Below are 20,567 nucleotides of genomic sequence, written 5' to 3'. Positions count from 1 at the left end.
TCATAGAAGACACTCAAAAGAAATTTTTTTGTCGTTACATCTTTCACGGTTTAAAAAAATCTGAAGATCGCAGTTGCGTGAAGCTTTTTGTAATGCTAAATGAACCTAGCTAATGATTTAGTTTGTGTATATATATATATATATATATATATATATATATATATATATATATATATATATATATATATATATATATATATATATATATATATAAATGAATCTTAACTTATCGTAACAAATATCAAAACAAATTATCAAAAGGATTCAGGCGGTTGCGCAACGTCAGAGAATAAATTGTTCGAAATGAAAATGACAGAAAACTTTTAAAAATGAAAATGACAAAGCGGTACCTAAAATTTTTAAAGTAAGTCAAGAAAATGTAATAGAACATGTAATGAAAATGTAAGGGAACATTAATTTCGTTATGTTTCCATTAGATTTTCATTTCGGACATTTTATTCGCTGACGTTGCGCAACCCGTCAAAAGTTCGAAAAGTTAAGATTTATTGTCAGACTTAAAAAATATTTTAACTGAGTGTGGATTGTTTAAGGGATTCTTTGATTTTATTCATTATAATTATTTGGTCTTATAATTCATGTCGCCAGAACTCATACCGTGGTATGACCTAACAAAGTCCTATGCTTTAAGAAAGTCCTAATTTAAGAAATGACAAATTTCGTATACATAAAATAAATATTTAGAGAAGAAATTTTAGTTATTTTATCTAACTAGATATCTAGTTAAAACAACAAAGTTATTTTCCGCAAGTGTTTCTTTTATTTTAAGCATAGGACTTTGTTAAGTTATACCGCGGTAGCGTGAGTTAAAACTGAAAATTCATTATCAAAATTCATTGTAGACCCTCAAATCACCACGAACTTTTTGATTGTAATTGTTTTGGAATACGTACCATTAGAAGAGATGAAGTCACCAGATCAAGAACATGACCTGGTGAATCTATCGCTTCTAGTGGTACGCATTCCTGGTATATTTTATATTGAATAAAATATATGCACTAGTTTCCATGTATTTAACTTTGATTCACAATTGAATCTATTTTAATTGCAGTCCATCTGGCTGCAGAATTATGAAAAGTGCGATTCCATTTATTTTAAGTCTGCTAAATATTCTAACAACAACTTGTATTCTTTACTAGTAACAAGCAGCATTCTTAACATAACAAGTGGCAAATATAAAGCAAATCTACTTTTTGGTACCGGTATCAATTAAGGAGTCTGTAGACTAAAAGCTAGACTAAATCTCAAACGTTTCCTTATGTTTTCCCAGCCTCTGTAGATAGGTTTGAGTATTTTAATGTTAAGTTAAAAAACGTTTTGTAGTTTCATCATTTCCCAATTTTTGAAAGCAGTTTATTATTTAGTTTTTAATGCTCAATGTGAATGTATGATTAATTCCAAAAATATCAGTTTGCATTTCATCAACTTGATAATATATTTTTAAAGCTTCATTACTTTTCCATTTTAAACAGACAGTTTGTTAAATTAGTTTTTGTATTGAATATTGAAGGATGATTGATTACTAAAAAATCTCTTTGAATTTTAACATTTTGACTATATATTTCTAAAAGTTCAATATATTTTCCCATTTCTTTCAAACTGTTTGCAACATTAATTCTTGACTTCAATGTTGATATATGCTTGAATCCTAAAACATCAGATTATATCTTATCAACTCGATATTAAATTTCTAAAACTTCATTAAACTTTGCCGTATCTTTCAAATGGTTTTTAATATTATCTTTTGTACGCAATCTTGATGGATAACTGATTCCTAGAGTATCAACTTGCATTTTATCAACTTGATAATAAATTTCTAAAGCTTCATTATATTTTCCCATATCATTCAAACAAAGTGCTATATTATGCTTTGTATCCAATGTTGAAGGATGATTGATTCCTAAAATATCAGTTTGTACTTTATCAACTTGATAATAAATTTCTAAGGCTTTATCATACTTTCCCATCCGTTTCAAACAGTTTGCGATACTATTTTCTGTATTTAAAGTTAATGGATGGTTGATTCCTAAAATATCATTTTGAATTTTATCAACTTGATAATAAACTTCTAAAGCTTCATTATATTTTCCCATTTCATTCAAACAGTTTGCTATATTAATTTTTGTATTCAATGTTGATGGATGATTGATTCCTAAAATGACAATTTGTGTTTTCTCAATTTTAGAAAAAATTTCTAAAGCTTCATCATAGTTTCCCATATTGTTCAAGCAGTTTGCTATATTATTTTTTGTAGCTATTGTTAATGGATGATTGATTCCTAAAATATCAATTTGTATTTTATCAACTTGATAATAAATTTCTAAAGCTTCATTATATTTGCACATTTTGTATAAACAGTTTGCTATAATATTTTTTGTATTCAATGTTGATGGATGATTGATTCCTAAATTATCAGTTCGTATTTTATCAACTTGATGATAAATTTCTAAAGCTTCATTATATTTTCCCATTTCATTCAAACAGCTGGCTATATTAGTTTTTGTAGTCAATGTTGAAGGATGATTGATTTCTAAAGTATCAGTTTGTATTTTATCAACTTGATAATAAATTTCTAAAGCTTTATTAAATTTGCCCATTTTGTATAAACAGTTTGCTATATTAATTTTTGTATTCAATGTTGATGGATGATTGATTCCTAAACTATCAGTTTGTACTTTATCAACTTGATAATAAATTTCTAAAGCTTCATTATATTTTCCTATTTCACTCAAACAGCTTGCTATATTACTTTTTGTAAGCAATGTTGAAGGATGATTTATTTCTAAAGTATCAGTTTGTATTTTATCAACTTGATAATAAATTTCTAAGGCTTCATCATAGTTTCCTATTTCATTCAAACAGTTTGCTATATTATTTTTTGTAGCCAATCTTGAAGGATGATTGATTCCTAGAATATCAGTTTGTAATTTATCAACTTGATAATAAATTTCTAAAGCTTCATTATATTTTCCTATTTCATTCAAACAGCTTGCTATATTATTTTTTGTAGCCAATGTTGAAGGATGATTGATTTCTAAAGTATCAGTTTGTATTTTATCAACTTGATAATAAATTTCTAAGGCTTCATCATAGTTTCCCATATTGTTCAAACAGCTTGCTATATTATTTTTTGTAGCCAATGTTGAAGGATGATTGATTTCTAAAGTATCAGTTTGTATTTTATCAACTTGATAGTAAATTTTTAAAGCTTCATCATAATTTCCCATATTGTTCAAACAGCTTGCTATATTATTTTTTGTAGCCAATGTTGAAGGATGATTGATTTCTAAAGTATCAGTTTGTATTTTATCAACTTCATAATAAATTTTTAAAGCTTCATCATAGTTTTCCATATTGCTAAAGCAGTTTGCTATATTATTTTTTGTAGCCAATGCTGAAGGATGATTGATTCCAAGAATATCAGTTTGTATTTTATCAACTTGATAATAAGTTTCTAAAGCTTCATTATATTTTCCCATACCATTCAAACAACTTGCTCTATTATGTTTTGTATCTAAAGTTATTTCATTCTCAGATCCATACAATTTCGTGTTATAGTCTTGAATATGATCAAGTATGTGGATTGCTTCTTGAAAAAAACCTTTATTTGATAAGAAACGTCGGATACTCTCACTCTGTTGATGGAACGCTTCACACATTTTTTGTTTATTGTTACGAAACATGCGGAGAAAATGGTTATAAAATTGATTTCTATTATCAATTTGATCCTTCACGTCTTCTAACTGGAATTTTAGAAAATCGACGATATTTTCGTTGATTATTTTTGTTATTTGTTTACGATTTTGATAACATTTGCACGCTAACTGTGTAATTTCATGCATTGCATACCTGTTTTTGTCATCATCGAACTGATCTAGTAAGGAATAATTAAGTAGTAGTGTAACTGCCCGATTTATAATATGATCATCGTTTATTTTCAAGTATTTTGAAATGTCACGAATAAATTCTATAGTTATGTTTTGACCGTCGCAATACGATAAATAGTGTAAAATTTCTAGAGATTTTTCATTCGATGCTTCTATTTTATTTAATACTATGTTGATTGATGTTATTGCAGACTTTGTTTCTACCTCGGTGTGTAAGACCTCATCAAGTATTTTGGCGGGATTTGATTGAAAAAGATCTAAGTATTCTTGCAAAGAGATGTTGTTATTGTTTATATAGAGAATAGCTTGATTAATGGCGAACGGATGATATCTTAGCACTTCGGTTATTTCTTTTAGTTTTTCGTCATCGTTTGTTTTAATATTTCTCTTCATGAAAAGAAGAGCATCTCGTTGCGAGAAAGGATTGATTTGGACTTGATGAACATTAGCAGAAAATGTTTTCGATTGCGATGTGACCAAAGTAAATGCGTTTGGTTTAGTAGACACGTATTTTTCAAAATACTTTACGCTACCATTGTCATCCACATTGTCGAAAACGTATAACGTTTTTTCTCTTTCAAAATAGTTATGTACTTTTTTTGCGATTACATTAATATCGAATTCGTCGTTATCAATTTTTCTAGAAACTACTTCAAAGTCAAAGGCGTCGTCTAGAGAATCTTTTACGCTTAACCCTAATACATGATAAATATTAGTAATGGAGATTTGTATTTTGTCTAATGCTGCATCCACCCATACAACACTTTCAAAACAATTGTTGTAAATCGCTGCATACTTTCTAGCGAGCTGAGTTTTTCCTACTCCAGACATTCCAGTTAAAACCGTGATTGATTTATCTAATTCGTTTTTTTGGTAAACATATTTGTGAATTTGATGAAGTTCATCGTCACGCGAAAAGAATGCTTTTATTGGTGGAACGATGCCAAATATTGATTTTCGAGATGTTAGTTCTGAAATATAAATTGATTATATATATATATATATATATATATATATATATATATATATATATATATATATATATATATATATATATATATATATATATATATATATATATAGTATTAATTTTTTCATTAAATGTTAACTCTTGACAACTTTATGGAAAAGTGTCGTTAAAATGTAAAATGCTTAAGAATGTAAAACATACGCAAACGTTTCTGACAGTCAATGCACGTATCAAAACCTTTTTCAAATAGTAATTAGCTAAAAACACTCTTCAGACAGGCTATTCAAGTAAATATGCTACAAACTAAGGTTCTTCACGGAAGCAAAATTTTCGATAAAAAAAAAAGTTTTCGAAACTCTATTTTTGTTTCGGTAAGTTCGAAATAATTTCAAACTGATTAATTTTGCATCGAAACGATTTTTTCATTTCGAAATTGTCAAATTTGTTTCGAAATATTTTTGCGATTTCGAAATTCTAAAAATATTAATGAAACAATTTTTTACCTTCGAAATTCTAAAATTTGCTTCGAAATGTTTTTGCGATAAATTCTGAAAATAATGCCGAAACGATTTTTTACCTTCGAAATTCTAAAATTTGCTTCGAAATGTTTTTGCAATTTCGAAATTCTGAAAATAATACCGAAACGATTTTTTACCTTCGAAGTTCTAAAATTTGCTTCGAAATGTTTTTGCGATTTCGAAATTCTGAAAATAATACCGAAACGATTTTTTACCTTCGAAATTCTAAAATTTGTTTCGAAATATTTTTGCAGGGATTAGAACCCCAAAGGTTCTTTTACAGGGATTAGAATGCTCAGGATAAGATAGGGGTTTGATATTTTGTGACATTTTGTGAAAAAGGGAGAAGGGGGATCTGAAAAGTTTTTTGCGTGACATAATTTGCGAATGACCACTTACGTCTACACGGTGAAATGTTTCATATAAAATATTAGCTCTCTCAAAGTGAATAAAACCTACCTATACCAAAAGCTACTTAAGTGTTTTTGTTTACAATTTAAATTGTAAATTTTGAACGTAGAATTTTTAAAATTTTTACTATTCAAATTTTTACTTATTAATTATTGAATGAAGATGCTTAAAAGCATCTTCATTCAATAATTAATATGATGGAGGGAGATACTATATTTTAATTTCTAATTTAATATGAAAGGAAAGGGGGTAAATATTTTATTCCGGCTCTGAAAAAACTACATTCTATTCAACAGTCATATTTGCTTTAGTTAACAAAATAAAATTAAAAAGATTTATAATGTTCAATCAAATAAAAAGATATTAGAAATACATGGATAAGTACTACTATTTAACTAAATCGACTTTTAGTCGATTAGTAGAAAATCCAAAGTCGATTACATCGACTCCTTAGATTTTTCAAAGCCGACTAATTTCGACTTTTAGTCGATTTAGTCTAAGTCGATAACAACACCAGTTTAAACACTTTTTAATTTTAAATTTGCATAACGTAAGTTTAAACTTTAGATTTAGAATTTTTTAAAAATTTTATAGAACTTTATAAAATTTTATAGAATTTACATAAAAGTTCGTGCGCTTTTCCTAAATGATATAATTTAAAAGTTATAATATGCAATTCCTTTAAGGCCTGTAACGCACGTATATGAAACTATTGTTGCAACGTAAACGGCTAATTACTCTCTTGGGATTATTTAGATGAGATTTACAGCGATTTCAAACAGTTATATTTATACCTTAGCAATCTTTTTGTTACATAACTCAAAATTTTAGTTCGAGTTGTTGAGGCAAAATCAAGTTATTAGGTTTTAAAGATTTACTAAAAACACGTGTTTTACAACACATTTTAGGCCATTATGGATAGTAAAATTAAAAAAAAAAAATTAGCTGTTTTTTATTTCATTTTAATATAAATTTATTCTCATCAAAAAAAAAAATTATAATTTTGATTACTAAAAAAAACAACTTGTTTTCAGTTGTGTGCCACCTTAAATTTACCAAGATAGTATTATTTTGCCATATATACATATATATGTATAATATATCTATATATATTATTCATATATATGTATATATGGCAAATTACTATATATATATATATATATATATATATATATATATATATATATATATATATATATATATATATATATATATATATATATATATATATAATATATATATATATACATACATACATACATATATACATACATACATACATACATACATACATACATACATACATACATACATACATACATACATACATACATACATACATAATACATACATATATATATATATATATATATATATATATATATATATATATATATATATATATATATATATATATATATATATATAATAAAAGGTATACTTGCCGAAACACCCCGCGGTAAATTATTTAGGCACCCGGTTATTTTAATATTATTATGCAAATAAAATATAAGGTATTAAAATTACTTTTTGGAATAAATTTAACTTTCCAAAATTCTTTTTTTTTCTTCTTGTAATTAATTTCACTTTTCGAAATTCTTTTTTTTCTTTGGAAAGTAATTTCAAATTTCGAAATTCTGTTTTTTCTTTCGAAATTAATTTTACTTTTCGAAGTACACATTTTTTTTTCGAAGTTAATTTCACATTTCGAAATTCCGTTTTTTCTTTCGAAATTAATTTCACTTTTCGAAGTGCATTTTTTTATTTCGAAATTAATTTCACATTTCGAAATTCCTTTTTTATTTTCGAAATTAGTTTGGCTAGTTCGATTATTTTCATAAGTTTTTATAGATTTCGAAAAGAAAGAAGTATTTCGGTACTGTTTTAATCGAAAATTTTCGAAATTTGCAATTTCGATAATGAACCTTACTACAAACTTTAATTTGGCCGTAAATGTCATGAATAACGTCTTTAAGATGTAATTAGCGTGTGTGAAGGTGTTAATGTTTGTAGGTGCTAATGCGTGTAGGTGTTAGTGTATTTGTGCTAATGTGTGTAGGTGTTAATGTATGTAATTGTTAATGCATTAAATGTGTCAAAATGACGCGGTTATAAAACTGTATAAAAAGAGAGTGTAGTTTGTAAATTGTATGGATTCACAGTCAGATGCAAAAAATATTATCAAGTTTATAAAGAAAACAGTGACTCTTTAGTATCTCAGGGAAAGTCTAAATAATTCCCCACATAAATAAGTAATAATTAAAATTAATTAAATTTAACAGCCATTAATTAAAAAAATAAAAAAAATAAAAAAATTCATACTTATATCATTCCTGCAAAAAAAATTTATTTATTTTTTTTTTAAAAGTGAAAATTTTCACATCTTTTTTGAAGTTTTTTCAGAAAAATTTCTAAAACAAAAGAAAACCTACTTCGTTCGCATTCATAAACCAATTCATTCCGCTTGCAAAAATGTAATCCGTCTTTTAAATCTCGCCATTTTTTCGACGGGTTATCCTTACGCCATTGGTTTAGCACATGAATAATTTGTTCTTCTGTTGTTTTAAATTCTTCTACTATACTATCAATTACTGAGTCATCAATCAAAAGATATCTAGCAAATTTTTTCCAATCATGTTTCAACAATTCTGCAAGTGTCGTAAATACATCTTGTGGGATTTTTTCAACTAAATTACAACGTTTGTTTTTAGAAAATGAAATTCCGTCACAAGTTGAAAACTTATCAAAAATTTAATTACCTTTTACATCATCAAACTGATTCTCCATGACGTAATTTGATCGTTAAAAGCCGTCCTTTGAAAACTAATAAGATAAAGTCAATCTGTTAAAGCATTAAATAATAAGTTTAAACAATCTTTTGAGTTTTGCTTTTCAAATCTAACTGGCCTTTGAGACTAGCATGAAGAGAGAGAAGGAGAGGGGGTAGCATAAAATGATATAATATAGTATAATTTGATAATACAGGAAAAATGCTAGAATTAAGAAACATAATAAAAAGAACTGTAATCAGTAAAAAAAAAGTCAAAAAGTCATGCTAAAAGTCGTAGAGATTTGACAAAGAAAATTCTGAGTAGATTTTATTTGTAAAAGAGTGAAGATTTAAATAACAGATCTTTTAACAAGAGATCTTGGATGTTTATTGATTATAAAATAAAGAGCGGAACTAATATCACGAAAAAAAAATTTTTTAGGAAGTTATCAAAAGCGTCGCTGTTATTAAAACATACAACACGTTCATTAAAACAAAAAGGTTAAATGACAAGTTTAAGACAATTATGCGAAACGTGTAGCGACCATAAACGAACTATGCACGGATCATATACGAACTATGCACGAAGCATAAACGAACTATACAAGAATCAAATCAAAAATAGAATAAAGGAAATTTTATTTAAAAACAGAAAAGAAAATTTGTAGAAATCTGCACTTAATAACATCATAAATACACTTAATAAATACAGCAGAATCTCTTCCCATTTTTTTTGGGCGTTGAAATCATATAAACACTTACAACGTAGTAAAAGTAATATATGAGAATAAAATATCTAAGTAAAAGTTTAAAAGAATTAAGAATAAAAGAAAAAATAAATTATGTAAAATATATTTATAACATATAGTTATTACGTAAAATTAAAAAATACTGAAAAACTTACCGAAAGAGATCAGCAAAATTGAAGATCGATGCTGAAGTTGAAGATGCTGTTTATTAAGTTGAATGACTTTTACTGTAAATCGAGGATTTTAATTTCTAAATAATAAAAACTAAACTCTCTACCATAGAGAACAAAAATTGTAATAACAATTGAGATTAACTTGGTTGAAGAATAAACCTTTGCTTAAAGCGCTTTGTTTGTTTTGTAACAGTTAAAAATTATTACTAACAGAAGAATTTTACACAACAGCAGGTTTCTTAGCAACAAATGTAATTTTACACTTAACCGAATTATAAAAAGTTCCTCGGGAATTTCCATAGCAATTTCCAAACGCTCGGGAATTTCCATAGGAATATCCAAATGCTCAGGAATTTCTATTATCGCGAGGTTAGAATTATTTTGTTCTATCTCCTATTTTAAAAGTTGGGAGAAAATGAGTTATTAATTTTAGTAAGTAACGATTGCTTTTAAAATACACTCTATTTTACAAATTTTTTTCTAAATAATTTGTTTAAACAATTATTTAAAGATAAGTTATTATTTCTTTAAAAACTAAAGCTGAAATTTTAAATAATTTTCACTCTAAGAAAAAAAGCAAAAACTTTCTCCCAACGTTTACACTTGGAGATAGAACAAAATAATTTTAACCTCGCGTTATGTCGAAGGTATCATTTTTTAACACGCAAAAGCTCATAAAACTACAGCTGATGAGGCAAGCTGATGTCACAGCTGAGTAATCGTCCTTTTGTGCTTTTGTTTTTTTTAATATTTGTTGAAAATTTGCTTCAATGACCTTAACATTTTAGGCTACCATTCAATTAAAGTTTAAATAAATCACCCTGCACAGAAGAGCTCCCTAATCTGATTTAATCCGCTCAATTTTTCTCTCTGGTAATCCTCCATATTGAAAATAATGTCCGGATTTGTAATCTAGAGAAAAAAATCATTTGAAAGAAAAAATGAGCAACCGCAGCGCTATCTTTATGTGAAGAGTGAACGTTTCGATTTTTTAAAGAACTTTCCCAATTTTTTTTAAAAATTTCCCGATTTTTGTGTAAAATTGGTCACCCTATCAATAGAAAAGTCTCTTCAAACCAGCAAGCATTTAGAAAATTTTCAATAGTGCTGCAAATTTCGCCGATAACGAATTGTTGCAAAAACATCAACATTCTTGATATTTCTTAAGAAAGATTTAACTCGTTCAAAGTTAATACCAGCACTTTAATTAGCGTTTTTGTATCGGTATTTGCAATTATAGAAAAAAGAACAAAACAAAAAGCAGAGCAGTAACTTGGGCTTAGATCTCTTTAAGAATTAAGGAACTTCTAAACTTGTTTGATTGCGGATAAAGATAACATTCGATTTTTATCCGTAATCAAGCAAGTTTAAAAGTTCAGGGAGTACATTAAAATCGAACAAAAAAAATGGTAAGCAATCATAGAAACGTTCAGGGGGTACAACTTTTTACCAAAAGCTTGTATTCAGGGAATACAAGCTTTTAGCATTTGATAAAGTACAGTAAAAGCTTGTACTTCCTAAACATTTCAATGGTTGCTTAACATTTTTTTTTGTTCAATTTTAATTCATCCAATATATTATTAGATGAATTAAAATCGAATAAACAAACAAAATAAAACGGATATTGCAATTACAAAGTAAAGAAAAAAAACACAGATAAGCAATTTTACACGTCTTGGTTTAAAAAGACACATTGTTCAGCTAAATCAGGTTTAAGTCTATTTTTTATTTGTTTCGCCGTTCTGTAATGATTTCGGGAACACCTAAAAATAACTCTTCCGAAGGCATTGATGAACCAGTTATAAAAAAAGCATTTTCGCTATTCGGAAATTGGTGTAAATTAATTTTATAAAATGCAAGGGAACATAAATTTTCCGATAAAAAAATTTATATTTAGATAATTGATGATTTCGTCGTGTACTGATTACGAATCTTCTGATGATGCTATTTATATATATATATATATATATATATATATATATATATATATATATATATATATATATATATATATATATATATATATATATATATATATATATATGTATATATATATATGTGTGTGTGTGTGTGTGTGTGTATATATATATATATATATTGAAATAGAGTATCTACTCATCCCCGTGAAAATTCGTGATAATATATAATTAGTTTAATGCTGTAGCTGCTAGAAGCATCAGCAAGTGTGAATTGCACAATTTGACAACCTTTTTAAGTATCAATGCAAGTTTTCATAAAATCTGTTGTAAATGTTTTTGAATTCCTTCAAAGATTTTGTGTTGACAGCTTCTTCTGGCGAAGAACTTTTTTGTTTTGTTTATTACTTAAAATTTAGCGTTACGTACATAAAAGTTTTTTGTGGTTTTATAGCGTGAAAGTTGTGAACATTTGACCATGTTGCTCATATTTTACCGAAAAAAGATATTTTCTCAAAATTTTTTGCCAGTCGGAGTTTTGATAAATTCCTTTTAGCTTTATTTCCTTTCTTTCATAGTTTTATCTTACGTCTAATAAAATTAAGAACCATAAAACCTTAACACATAATGCACACCACGACATTATTGTTTTATTGATTGAAAATTTTGTAATTTTGGTGAAAATTTTCTAGAGAATGCCACAATTTGTTCAACAAGATTGTAAAAATTTATTGATATCAAATATTTAAGAGAAGATTTCAAGTCTGAAAATGAGCATCTTTAAGCAGTTCAACACTAGTAATTGGTATTGAATTGTAATATTTGTAATGTATAAAAAATAATTGCCAAGCGGTATTAATGCAACTTTATTTTAAATTTTCAAAACCTTTACGAGGGAAGAAAATGATTTTTCCGAATTATAATTATAAAAACTCCGAGTTATTATTATAAATTCCGAATTATAATTATAAAAAAATAAGTTCAACTAATGCGTTTTGAATTTTCACCAGAAGGTAGAAATCAGCTTCAATGAAAAACTCAACTACGAAAAACATTTTTGAAACGAAAAGAAATTATTTTTCAATGAGCTTTTTTTTTCCTAAATAAAATATTGATTTTAACTCTAAGTAACTTAAGTTATCTTGTATAAGTGGCGCACTAATTACACGAGTATTTAGGCCTTTAAACCCGAAAAACCAGAAAAAACCAGAAAAGTCTTTATTTAAAGTACACTTGATAAAGATACTCAGCTGTACAACATCAAAATACAGCATCTGTATTTTTCATGATTTGATATGAAAATGACTTTTGTAAAGTACGTTGGGCCGCCAACTTAACTTCATACTTATCACTTAAAACTTCATAATATGAAGTTTCAAGTGATAAGTATGAAGTTAAGTTGGCGGCCCAACGTACTTTACAAAAGTCATTTTCATATCAAATTATGAAAAATACAGATACTGTGTTTTGACGTTGTACAGCTGTACTGAGTTGCAATTACTTTTGTCTAGTAATTTAACATTTTATTGGTTGGTTTTCTACGGCCAACTCGGCCCGATTCTATTTTCCAGCCGAATTTTTCTTTTCCTTTTCAAAAGATTAAAATTTTTTAAAACAAGAATAAGTAAAAAGTAATAACAGCTTTTACTACATTAAAATCTTTTTCCATGACGTTATTTTTAATGCTCTCTACCAAAAGGATAAACAGTCTTTTAATTTGTATTTAATTGTTTTCTTAATCCTTATGCGATGACACATTCTTGCCAGCGAATTATTTGTCAACGAATAGCTTATTCCTGGATATTATAGCACGCGAATTTATAGCTGTTGTTTAACTCAATAACTAATCCGTTATCATTAAAGTTTTTTTTTTTATCATTTATCTTTATTTTTATCATTTTAAACTATTCTTAAACAGTGCAGACTTAGAGTGAGAGATAGAGTGCATACAACTAGAAAATATGACCAGATCATCATTTAACATGCAAAATTAGAGTTTAAGGATATACGGCTAAGTTATTCTCTGGTCTTGAAATAATACATGTGTAATCAAAAGAAAAGTTATAACATGTTTGTAAATAATATAATCTATGATCTTCTTTTTCTTCTTCTACTTCAGGTGATGATCATAATGATTATGATGATCATGATGATCATGATGATCATAATGATCATGATGATCATGATGATCATGATGATCATGATGATCATGATGATCATGATGATCATGATGATCATGATGATCATCATGATCATCATGATCATCATGATCATGATGATCATGATGATCATGATGATCATGATGATCATGATGATCATGATGATCATGATGATCATGATGATCATGATGATCATGATGATCATGATGATCATCATGATCATCATGATCATCATGATCATCATGATCATGATGATCATGATGATCATGATGATCATAATGATCATGATGATCATGATGATCATGATGATCATGACAATCATGATGATCATGACAATCATGATGATCATGATGATCATCATGATCATGATGATCATCATGATCATCATGATCATGATGATCATGATGATCATGATGATCATCATGATCATGATGATCATGATGATCATGATGATCATGATGATCATCATGATCATCATGATCATCATGATCATCATGATCATCATGATCATGATGATCATCATGATCATGATGATCATCATGATCATCATGATCATCATGATCATCATGATCATCATGATCATCATGATCATGATGATCATGATGATCATGATGATCATCATGATCATGATGATCATCATGATCATCATGATCATCATGATCATGACAATTATGATGATCATGACAATCATGATGATCATGATGATCATAATGATCATGATGATCATGATGATCATGACAATCATGATGATCATGATGATCATGATGATCATCATGATCATCATGATTGAGATGATGGTCATCATGATCATGATTATGATGATCATCATGATAGCATTAACAATCTTGATGATGAAGAAAAATCATGAGAATAAAAAGAAACAAGTTGAAACTTTTTATGAACCTTTTTTAAATCCTTTATGAACCTCTTAATTAAAGAAGATTATTTGAGGGAAATAAAAAAAAAAGATCATTAATTGGCCAAGAAAGTTACTCATTAGCTTCTCCTTAATCATGTTAAAAAAATGAAATTTCAGGTTTTTTTATGATCTTAAAAAATGTTGCTTGAATCTTTAGTTTTCATTTCTGTATAACAACAAATAAGAAATTAATTCGCAAATTAACTTTTGTTAACTTTACAACAACCCAAGCGATAAAATCAGTTGATCGGGAAGAAACGGCAGGGTCACATTTTTTCATTTTGAGATAAATCATTATTAAACTTTTAAACCTCTATAAGTTTCGAAGTTTTAGGAAAATTTAGAAAAACTTTAAATATGCATCAAATCGTTTATTTGATTTGAATTCAAATACAAAATATGCTATCATGGTTAGTAAAGCTAGAAAGTGTAAAAAGTAGAAACTTTCAAAATGTGACTCTGCCGTTTCTTCCCGTGGAGTCTTCAATTATTAACTATGCCTTTAAAAGGTAAGAAGATGGATTAGAATTCTTAATACAGACTTCCAAATCATTTTTAGTAGGGAGGTCGCAGAGGGGGTGGGGGGTGGGCTAAATCATTTTTAGTTATAAAGTATTTAAACTCTTTTTTTATTTGATTAAAAATAGTGATATATATATATATATATATATATATATATATATATATATATATATATATATATATATATATATATATATATATATATATATATATATGTTAATAAAAAAAACATCAAATAATACGAATTCTCTAAATACAAATATTAATTTATTGTGAGAAATTTTCGCTGGATTATGGTTACCAGCATCATCAGCTCGTAAAATTATTTTAAATTACAAAAAAACGGTTAAAATTAACTGACGTTAGCAGTTGAATGGCTTCTTTCTTTTTTTATTTATATTTTTACGTAAAAACGTAAAAAATGGTGTCCAAAATTTAGTTTTAACAAATTGGCCATTATCCAGATTAATCCCGCCATTTAGAGGGGAACATTGGTGCCTCTGTATCTCAAGAGCCTCTCGGACCTTCCGATCAAATTTTTTTGTCTCTACTTTAAGAGTTTTAGTTCTCTCCCAATTAATTTCTTCTGAACATGATTTATCATGTGTGGCTATTGCAGACTGATGAAACTTGCCCTCATTTAAGAATTTTTGATGTTGTTGGGTTCGAGTTCTAATTTGTAATTTCGTTTCGCCAACGTATTTCTTTAAACAGTTACATTCAATTAAGTAAGTTCCAGGATGGCTATTGCGTGGTAATTTAGATTTGTTTTTACACGTTAGCAGTGATCTTAAATTGGGATTCGATTTAAAAACTACTCTATATCCAACTTTTCTAAATATTTTTCTTAATTTTGGGGAGAGTGATGGTATCCACGGTAATGAAACTGTATGGAGGGTGTCACACTTGGATTGATATTTGTTTTTATTTATAGACCGACTTTTTCTAATTTGGTTTGCAATACTTACCAGTTGACTTTTGTCGTAACCATTTTCGTTGAACATTTGAATTAGAAAATTTATCTCGTTTTGTAAATGTAAATCACTGCATATGGAGTAAGCTCTGTGAACGTAACCTTTAAATATTGCGCTTAAAATTTTGGGGTCGTGATTTGAGTGAGGTTTAATTTGAATATTCGTAATGGCTTCTTTTCTGTAAACTTTAAACTCGTAATTACCATTAGTGTTATTTATTACCGTTACATCGAGGAAGTTTAAAGATTTATTTTCGCTTTCAATTTCGATTGTGTATTGTATTGCAGGGTATTGTTTATTTAAAATAAGTTGGAATCGCTCTGCTTCCTGAATTTTTGAAAATCTAGCATGACTATCGTCAACATATCTTAGATAGGATTTTAAACCAAGAGGAGGGTTTAATGTTTTTGCAATATTAAAAGCATTTTCTTCGTGGTATTGTAGAAAAGATTCCGCCAGTATGACCATGAACGAAAGACCAATAGGACCGGAATTCTCCAACTCATGAATTTCTTCGTTCCATAAGAAATAACATCGATGTAAACAAAGATCTATCAGCTTTTTAGTTTCCGATATAGAAAGTTTAGTAGAAGATTTGTAGGAATCATCTTTGTTTAGTTGATCCAAAAGAATCAAAGTAGCTTCTTTAAGTGGAATTGATGGATAGAGGTTTACTACATCAAATGAAACTTGAACCTCATTTTTTTCTATATTCCATGAGTTTGCTTTGTTAATAAAGTCAAAAGAATTTTTTAAACGTGTTTTGTTTTTGTTCAAGACAGGTTGTATTGTCTTTACTAAGTAATTTGATATTCCATAGTTAGGCGTGCCGATTGTTGATACTACTATTCTCATAGGATAAGATTTTTCAGGTTTGTGAGCTTTAATTAGACCATACATACGAGGTGGGATGGGGTCACTTGGATATATATTATCATATTCAGTTTTTGAAAATCGTTGTTTTTTGTTAAGTTGTGAGAGATAGGTTCTGATCTTAGTCGCGTAACTATAAGTAGGATCCTCACTCAGAACTTTTGTTTGACCAATCTGTTCGCGAACTTTTTCTAAAGCTTTTTCGTGTTCTATTCTAACAAAACCATTACCTTTATCAAACGGATATATATCGACAAGTTTGCTTTCTTTAATTTCTTTAAGTGCTTTTCTTTGTTCTCTTGTTAAATTTTGGCTTAATTTTTTGCCCATTTTAAGTTCTTTTAAGACATTTTTCCTCAAATCCTGTGCATTTTCAATCTTGTTGTTATATTCCAGCTTTAAAGCGAAAGACTCTGTTATTGCAATAATGTCCATATAAGGGATATCTCTCAAAGAAGGTACAAAGTGTGGGCCAAAATTAAGAAGATCGTTTTGGTGTTTTGGAATCTCGGTACTGCATAGATTTAAAACAGCGTTCTTTGTATACGTGGTTAACTTGCAGTAGGTTAACAATAAATTAATATTTGTATTTAGAGAATTCGTATTATTTGATGTTTTTTTTTATTAACATAACATACACTCTTATACAAGATGTCAACATTTAAATCATATATATATATGTATATATATATATATATATATATATATATATATATATATATATATATATATATATATATATATATATATATATACACTGTTAAAAATTTCCGTTAAAAAACGGAAAAAATATTCTGTTACTTGCACGGAAAGTATCCGTATATCCATGTATGGGATGTACAGATACATTATGTACGGAAATTTTCCGTATCTGCGGCTAAATTTTCAAATACGGAAGTTTCCGTTGTATTAATAACTGCAGTTATAATTAACATGTTAAACCGCCATAAGTGATGATTTTTCAAACTTATATTTGGGTACACATTTAGCTTCAAAAAGAAATAGAAATATTTATAAAAGTTGACAATTGCATCTTCTTCTTCTTCGATTATTTACTGAAAAATTTGTAATGCTTTTATCAAAAGTTGGATTTCACTATAGATATAATATTTATAACATAATTTTTTATAAAATATAATAATATTATATATTAATTTATATAAATATTATAATATATATATATATATATATATATATATATGTATATATATATATATATATATATATATATATATATATATATATATATATATATATATATATATATATATATATATATATATATATATATATATATATATATATATATATATATATATATATATATATATATACTGATGTATTATCAACTCCAGGGATATTAAATTAATTATTTTTAATTATTTTGTGTTTAGCAAAAATATTAGTAATAAAGAGAGATATAGTGGTTTTGTAACAATTTTTAGCTTAAGCAAGAAAAAGTTAATTTTCAAACATTCTTAGAATAATGAAATGTTATTTCATAAATTTAGTTTTTTTTTTAGCGATGATTAAGGACCAGATGGGTTAAAGTTATTAATTTTCTATTATAAAATATTCATTTTTCATTATATTATAATATATAACAATGGTATATAAATTAGTAAAATAACTTAGTATAAAAAATTTAAAATTTTATTTTTTAAATGGGTTTATAATAAATCAAAATAAATTTTTATTAAAGATTAGAAAAGAACATTTAGATTGTTAAAATGTTTATTAGAATGAATAATTTTTATTAGAGTTAAAATAGAGTTTTAAACTTTTTCTTAATTTATCTGCTGCTCAAAAAATCATAGTATTATTTGGTAGGTAAATTTAGTAATTGATTATTAGAATTTGATTTCAAAGAAGTTCTAAAGATTTTTATTTACTTAATAATATAAAAAAATCTAATTTTCTAATTTTAATTTAAATCTAATTTAGTACTGGCACCAACAATGGTAAAAAATTGGCCTTCGCTAAATCAGTCATATAGAGTAACAACTTTAAAGTAATCAATCATTGCACACAATGAGTTTTTTTTTAAATTTATTACTTTATTAAATATTAAAATGTTTCCTTACTCAAAAACTTATGCATTTTTATTTTTAGTTGATTTGAAATGGATAAGAAAGGAAATACTATATTTTTTTGCATTTGAGTTGATTTATTTATATTTTATGAAACTAATATATATATTAGATAAAAATAAATTTTTATGTACTGTGGGGTGCAAAAAAAAGCCACACTGATATTTTTTCTTGATTTCAAGTATAAATTGTATAATCAAGCAAAACAAAAAAAATTGGATGTGGCAGTGAAAAATTCAGGAAAGAAGAGGTATGCATATATATAAACTAATATTTATATAACAAAAATCATTAAAGATACAGAATAATATGGGCACATTTAATATTTTAGAAAACAGCGAACGGATATAGAAATTGGACGAATTATTGAAGCTGCTGACCGAGGAGAGTCTCATAGAAGCTATGTAGAGCGTTTTAAACTCCACTATTAGCAGATTGGTGAAGAAATATAAACAAAATGGTACAACTGAAAGCTCTATTGGATCAGGGAGAAAACCTAAAACTTCAAAAAAGGAAGATCGCTACATTCTTAATGTTGTCAAAAAAGATTGTAAAATCACATGTAGTGAGATAAAACTAGATTTGAACCTTACTAATATCTCAAAGTGGATAATATCTCATTGAATAAAAGTATCAGGTGAATTTTTTTCTGGAAAGCAAATAAAAAAACCATTTGTTAGTGAAATCAATCGCAAAAAAAGATTAAAGTGGTGCATTGAGCACAAAGATTGGACATGTGAACAATAGGCTAAAGTTATTTGGAGCGACGGGTCTCCTTTCATCTTGTTTTATAATGGTCGACCTCACTATTGGAAATTAATTGGGGAAAATTCAACCCCCAAACATGAAACGCAACCATTAAACATGACAAAAAGGTCAATTTGTGGGGTTATTTTAGTGCACACAAAGTTGGACAACTTTACCGGGTGAAAGACACCATGGATCAGCATTTGTATCACAAAATCTTAGTTAATCAACTTGGACCAAGTATAAAAGAATTTTTTCCTAATGGTGACTACATCTTTCAACAGGATAACGATCCCAAACATACAGCACGGTTGAATAAGAGATATCTAGAATCTAAATTGATACCAGTTATGTCTTGGCCAGCACAGTCTCCTGATTTAAATCCAATTGAAAACCTATGGTCTATATTGGATAAAAAGTTGAAAGATCGTAGGGCAACAAATGAAGATGAACTGTTCCAAACTCTTCTTGTTGGTTGGAATGCTTTGCCAAATGACTTATTAAAAAGGCATGTAGATAGTATGCCTTCTAGATGCGCAGAAGTCATAAAAAACAAAGTGTGGCCAATTAAGTACTTATACAACTAAAACTTCACAAATCCTAATTTCTTTTTATTATATGTAATATAGAATAATATCAAAAGCATTTCTATCAAAATTGTCTTATATCACTTTTATTATATGAGTTTAAGACATTTTTTATTGCTTTTTTTTTATTAAAAAATTGAGTGTGGCTTTTTTTTTGCACCCCACTGTAAATTTATATAGGATTATGTAATATAATTATATTATTATGTGCTAATACTTTATTAACTATTTTTTTTTTATTTAAAGTTGTTTATTTACAAATTGATTATTTAATCACGGAAAAT

The 20,567-nt window shown here is 27.1% G+C and overlaps 2 protein-coding genes across 2 annotated transcripts in view; both read right to left on the bottom strand.

The window, feature by feature from the left end:
• Nucleotides 1–880: 880 nt before the first annotated feature.
• Nucleotides 881–20,567, bottom strand: part of LOC149877590 (uncharacterized) — a 375,375-nt gene continuing 355,688 nt past the window's right edge. The window contains exons 2-5 of the mRNA XM_090073792.1: nt 9,479–9,889; nt 8,564–8,627; nt 8,237–8,491; nt 881–4,876 (exon numbers count right to left, since the gene is read on the bottom strand). Coding sequence (XP_089929918.1) covers nt 1,701–4,876; nt 8,237–8,491; nt 8,564–8,591 — 3,459 coding nt within the window. The 5' untranslated portion in view covers nt 8,592–8,627; nt 9,479–9,889 and the 3' untranslated portion in view covers nt 881–1,700. The remainder of the gene's footprint in view (nt 4,877–8,236; nt 8,492–8,563; nt 8,628–9,478; nt 9,890–20,567) is intronic.
• LOC149877616 (uncharacterized) lies at nt 8,671–17,294 on the bottom strand. Its single transcript, XM_090073579.1, has 3 exons — nt 15,981–17,294; nt 9,285–9,370; nt 8,671–8,797 (listed from the first exon to the last, which is right to left on the bottom strand). Exons 1-3 carry the CDS (start codon nt 17,292–17,294, stop codon nt 8,671–8,673), a joined length of 1,527 nt encoding a protein of 508 aa, XP_089929705.1.

This window comes from Hydra viridissima, unplaced genomic scaffold (assembly GCF_058129835.1).
Source record: "Hydra viridissima isolate aposymbiotic clone 2 unplaced genomic scaffold, HvirCarnegie_v1 scaffold_16, whole genome shotgun sequence".
NCBI lineage: Eukaryota > Metazoa > Cnidaria > Hydrozoa > Anthoathecata > Hydridae > Hydra > Hydra viridissima.
Note: the sequence above shows the minus strand (reverse complement) of the source record. Positions and strands in the feature narration are given on the sequence as shown.

What these genes read in the sequence shown, in the direction of transcription:
- LOC149877616 (XM_090073579.1), bottom strand. Translation starts at nt 17,294, where the DNA reads ATGGACATTATTGCAATAACAGAGTCTTTCGCTTTAAAGCTGGAATAT. An exon ending in GTTACGACAAAAGTCAACTG is followed by an intron (nt 9,371 to 15,980) that starts GTAAGTATTGCA and finishes ACTTTTACTTAG; the next exon opens with ATATTTTATTCTCATATATT. An exon ending in AAATGGGAAGAGATTCTGCT is followed by an intron (nt 8,798 to 9,284) that starts GTATTTATTAAG and finishes TCTTAATTCTAG; the next exon opens with CATTTTTCCTGTATTATCAA.